At 35.4% G+C, this 4,740-nt stretch overlaps 1 protein-coding gene across 1 annotated transcript in view; it reads left to right on the top strand.

Moving 5' to 3' along the window:
- Positions 1 to 2,123: 2,123 nt before the first annotated feature.
- The window catches only part of LOC106477169 (rho GTPase-activating protein 190-like), a gene marked incomplete at its 3' end in the record, with an annotated part of 6,652 nt that continues 4,035 nt past the window's right edge, over positions 2,124 to 4,740 (top strand). The window contains exons 1-2 of the mRNA XM_013937759.2: positions 2,124 to 2,888; positions 3,646 to 4,318. Coding sequence (XP_013793213.1) covers positions 2,480 to 2,888; positions 3,646 to 4,318 — 1,082 coding nt within the window. The remainder of the gene's footprint in view (positions 2,889 to 3,645; positions 4,319 to 4,740) is intronic.

Genomic DNA, 4,740 nt, shown 5'->3' with positions numbered 1-4,740 from the left:
GTTATTCTGTGTTACAGATTTGGAGAATGGGTTTCTTGGGGTAATAAATTGTTCATCTAATAATACAGTTGAGGATTCAGAAGGATAAAGTTCACTGACATCAGTTCGTCATTAAGATACAGTAGTAGTTAAGGAATAGGGTTATCAAACTTCAGACTCGCAGAATTAAAGTAGTTTTTTCTTGGGTTAAAAGGTCGAGGGTACAGGTACTTCTTAGATGGACAGAAACACGCAAATGTTATTAAGTTTTAAATCTACTCTTAAACAAATCTGCAGTTAATCGGCTGTATGCATGTTAGCTCCTGTACATTGATCACCGTACTAAAATTAATTTTTCAATAGACAAGCAGACTTCTTTGGAAGCTAAGTTATGTTACCTGCCAGAGCTCACTGTTCTGACAAGCAGACTTCTTTGGAAGCTTCGTTATGTTACCTGCCAGAGCTCACTGTTCTGACAAGCAGACTTCTTTGGAAGCTAAGTTATATTACCTGCCAGAGCTCACTGTTCTGACAAGCAGACTTCTTTGGAAGCTAAGTTATGTTACCTGCCAGAGCTCACTGTTCTGTTTAATCATGTTACATTCAGAATAATGTTGACCTTGTTGATTCTGGAAGTTGCGAGTACTTAACATCATTCTGGAGTTCAAACCCCTTCCAGAATCATGAATACTTTTGCATTGCCTAATTATAGCCACATACTTTTCTTCTGTGAAAAACCAATAATAGTGAGCCAGATAAACAATAATAGTGAGCCAGGTTTATCTTATCACCGGCTTTAACAATCAGCATATCAGTCTTCCACTTACCTATTTGTAAACATTTCTCATCACTGGTCAAGGTTTGTGGAAAGTATGAAAGGTGTTTTGTATGAGATGTTTTATTCAAACTGTTTGTTTTTAAAACAGAAAGTTTCCTGTAGATATTTATTTAAAGTTAATATCTTTTTAACAATTGTTCTACCTTTGTTACCCAATAAAAGTGGTGACTATCCAAGCAGTAGCTTCTTTTCACAAATTAAAACCTTTCTTTGTGAATTTCTAAACAAACTGTTGTTTTCATTGTTGTATGTGTGTATGTTACTAAGACTATCTGCGGCAGCTTTTTGATAGAAGGGAATAAAAACTCTATAACCCAAACTGATTCGAAAACGGAATCAGTTTGTTCCTAAAGAAGAAAGGTCCACTTTTCGAAAGCACTTGGGTTATAGAGTTTTTATTCCTTTCTATGCTTCAGCTTCTAATTTTGAACTAGTGAAACGAGTGAAGGCAGCCAGTCACCATTTATGTTAAAGGAGTAATTAAAAAGAAACAACTTATTACAATGTTGGAATAATGTATTGGTTAAAGAAGCTACGAAGCTAGTACTCAACCCTTTTTTTTACTTGTCCTGGAAAGGGAGGGCTTGTATGGGGCATGTACTAATTGAGTAATAAGTCTGTTGATTAGTTAATAAGCATATATTACTAATTGCTTAGCCCTAGCTAAGATAAATTCCATTTTTTAAGTTGGATTTGCACATTTATTTGTTTCGGAGATAAGAACCTGTTGTATTTATTTGTTTTGGAAGTAACAACCTGTTGTATTTATTTATTGCTGTTGATTTTTAAATAGTTCTTGAGATATTTTACACTTCAAAGAGTATTTTTCATTGTTGACTTAAACTGTACAAACCTCTTGGGATTATGGCCAAAATATTACTAGGAGGAGGCAACAAAAAATAGCTGAGATCAACTACATGATGATTTTATTAGTTTCTGGTCAGTTTGATACACAGGACTGTCTTCACTAACTTACTGTTTACCTGTTAAATTTTGAAACTGATTCATATAATTAGCTTTAGTTTGAATAAAAGGCAGACTTATAATAAATTATAAATATAATGTTAAACATTAGAAATTGTTGTCTGTGTTAGTGTGCAAAATTAACCATGTTGAAGTCTGTGTTTATTAATTTTATTTGATGGCACACTTAAACTTCTTACTGAAATTCACATGCTAATATTTAGTAGATGTTTACCAGTTTAAGTTAGATGTAAAAAAAATCATCTTGTTTCTGCTCTATTTATATGGTTGTGTAGATACTTTTATCACCAGTGTTATAAAGCAAAATTTTGTCTCTTTCAGGAAGGAACTGTGAGCATTACTAGTTGTGTGCTGAACTTGTACGAGAAAATGATACCATCTGGAGCCTGTTCTCGTTTGTTGCTATGGGGACCCCAGGAGTACCTTGGGTAGAAATGGATTCTGCTCTTTGGCCGTCCTAAGTGGAGAAAGGTGTTTCTCCAGAACACCATACTGCTCTGTGAGAAAGGTGTTTCTCCAGAACACCGTACTGCTCTGTGAGAAAGGTGTTTCTCCAGAACACCGTACTGCTCTGTGAGAAAGGTGTTTCTCCAGAACACCGTACTGCTCTGTTTCTTAACATTATCACTTTCTTTAAACAATACGTTTTAGAAGACTACTACAAGAGGCCTATTGGAGATGGCCAAAAAATGTGATGTGCCTCGAACTTTCAATGTTGCTGCTGTAGGGCTTTCGGGTACGGAGAAAGAGAAGGGAAGCACGGGGGTAGGGAAGTCTTGCCTGTGTAATCGTTTCGTTCGACACCTTGCCGATGATTACCACGTGGATCACATCTCGGTGCTGAGCCAGACAGATTTTAGTGGGCGAGTAGTAAACAATGATCATTTTCTGTACTGGGGTGAGGTAACCAAGACATCTGATGAAGGAGTTGACTTCAACTTTAATGTGGTGGAGCAAACGGAATTCATCGACGATTCATCATTTCAACCTTTCAAGAGCAGTAAAACTGACCCTTATTATAAAAGATGTACTACTATAAAACTTACATCTGCTGAGAAGCTCATGTACATCTGTAAAAACCAGTTGGGTACGTACTAACTAGATTATAAAAGATAGTAGCTGATTTACTGTATAAATATTTTCCTACGAATATTCCTTTGCTGCTTGTGGATAAAGTACCTAAGTACATTTTACTGACATTAGTTAAAAAAAAATCATCATTGATACCTGGGGAAGAAAATGTATCGTAGATTATGTGCTTGTGTATTTTGAATCAAGTTTGGAACAGTTGATTTTCAAATAATTCTAATTTTATATATTTATTTATAATGTGATAACATATTGGGATTATGGCCAAAAATCCTTTTAACAGTGAGGGCACTTGTCATAAGATTTTGTTTTTGATGATATTTCATACATGTAGATAAACAAGTATATTAGGCTATATGTATTAAGATATTCATGTAGTTGCAATTGTAACTACTTATGGTTTGTGTCTAGAAGACATTTGGATTGTTATCAGTTTGGTTTTTACATTCTGAAAACTAACAAGAAATCGATTAGGTAAATGTATAAGTCTGAAGATACAATATGCTTACCTTAACTTTCATTTTTCTAAGTTTGTGAGCTGATTAAGATATTCATGTAGTTGCAATTGTAACTACTTATGGTTTGTGTCTAGAAGACATTTGAATTGTTATCAGTTTGGTTCTTACATTCTGAAAACTAACAAGAAATCAGTTAGGTAAATGTATAAGTCTGAAGATACAATATGCTTAACTTTCATTTTTCTAAGTTTGTGAGCTGTTTAAAAACTTCAGCACTTTGACGTGTTTTTGTCTCAGGTATTGAAAAAGAGTATGAACAGAAAATGATTCCAGAAGGAAAACTAAGCATTGATGGGTTTGTATGCGTGTTTGATGTGAGTGACGTGCCAGGCCGTACAATTGATAAACAAGTGGAATATACGTGTCTCATCTTAAACAACTTGATGAAGACAAAGAAACCCATAGTTTTGGCCACAACAAAAAATGATGAAGCCAGGGAAAGCTATGTTAAGGAAGCTGAACGTCTTGTAAGCAGGAGGGAATACAAAGGAAGTATTCCACTTGTAGAGACGTCTGCCCATGAAGATGTGAGTGTTGATTTAGCTTTTATAGTTCTTGCTCAGATGATCGATAGAACTAAAGGCAAGTCCAAAATTGTGCCATTTCTTGAAGCTGCACTGCGGAGGAAGGAGGTGCTGGACGTGGCGACTGAGGCGTACCAATCACTCATACGTACTCAGGTAACAGACCACAAGGCCGTGTGGAGTCGTGAGAGCAAAAAGTTTGCCCAAAACTCTGATTTTGTTCACTATTGTGACTTGTTTGGGCATGATGCTGCCCAGAGAATGTTCAGGCGTCATTTGAAGAAACTGAAGGAAGAATACATCCGAAGGAAGATACAGATGTACATAAAGGTTCTACCAGAAGTATTAAATGAGCTTCTTCCAGATCTTCAAAGTTTACATGAATGGTAGGTACAGTTTGTTAGTTTACATGAAGGGTAGGTATAGTTTAGGTTAGTTTACATGAAGGGAAGGTATAATTTAGGTTAGTTTACATGAAGGGAAGGTATAATTTAGGTTAGTTTACATGAAGGGTAGGTATAGTTTAGGTTAGTTTACACGAAGGGTAGGTACAGTTGAGGTTAGTTTACATGAAGGGTAGGTACAGTTTGTTAGTTTACACGAAGGGTAGGTACAGTTTAGGTTAGTTTACATGAAGGGTAGGTACAGTTTAGGTTACTTTACATGAAGGGTAGGTATAGTTTTAGGTTAGTTTACACAAAGGGTACTTCTCTGTATTAAATGTTTCGATAAAAGTGTGTGGAAATAAATAGAATAAATTATTTTTTTAATAGGTTGTGGTTCCTTACCTTAGCAGAATAGATTATTT

Source organism: Limulus polyphemus, unplaced genomic scaffold (assembly GCF_000517525.1).
Source record: "Limulus polyphemus unplaced genomic scaffold, Limulus_polyphemus-2.1.2 Scaffold13132, whole genome shotgun sequence".
Lineage (NCBI taxonomy): Eukaryota > Metazoa > Arthropoda > Merostomata > Xiphosura > Limulidae > Limulus > Limulus polyphemus.
The sequence above is the reverse complement of the archived record's forward strand: the minus strand, read 5'-3'. Positions and strand labels throughout refer to the sequence as shown.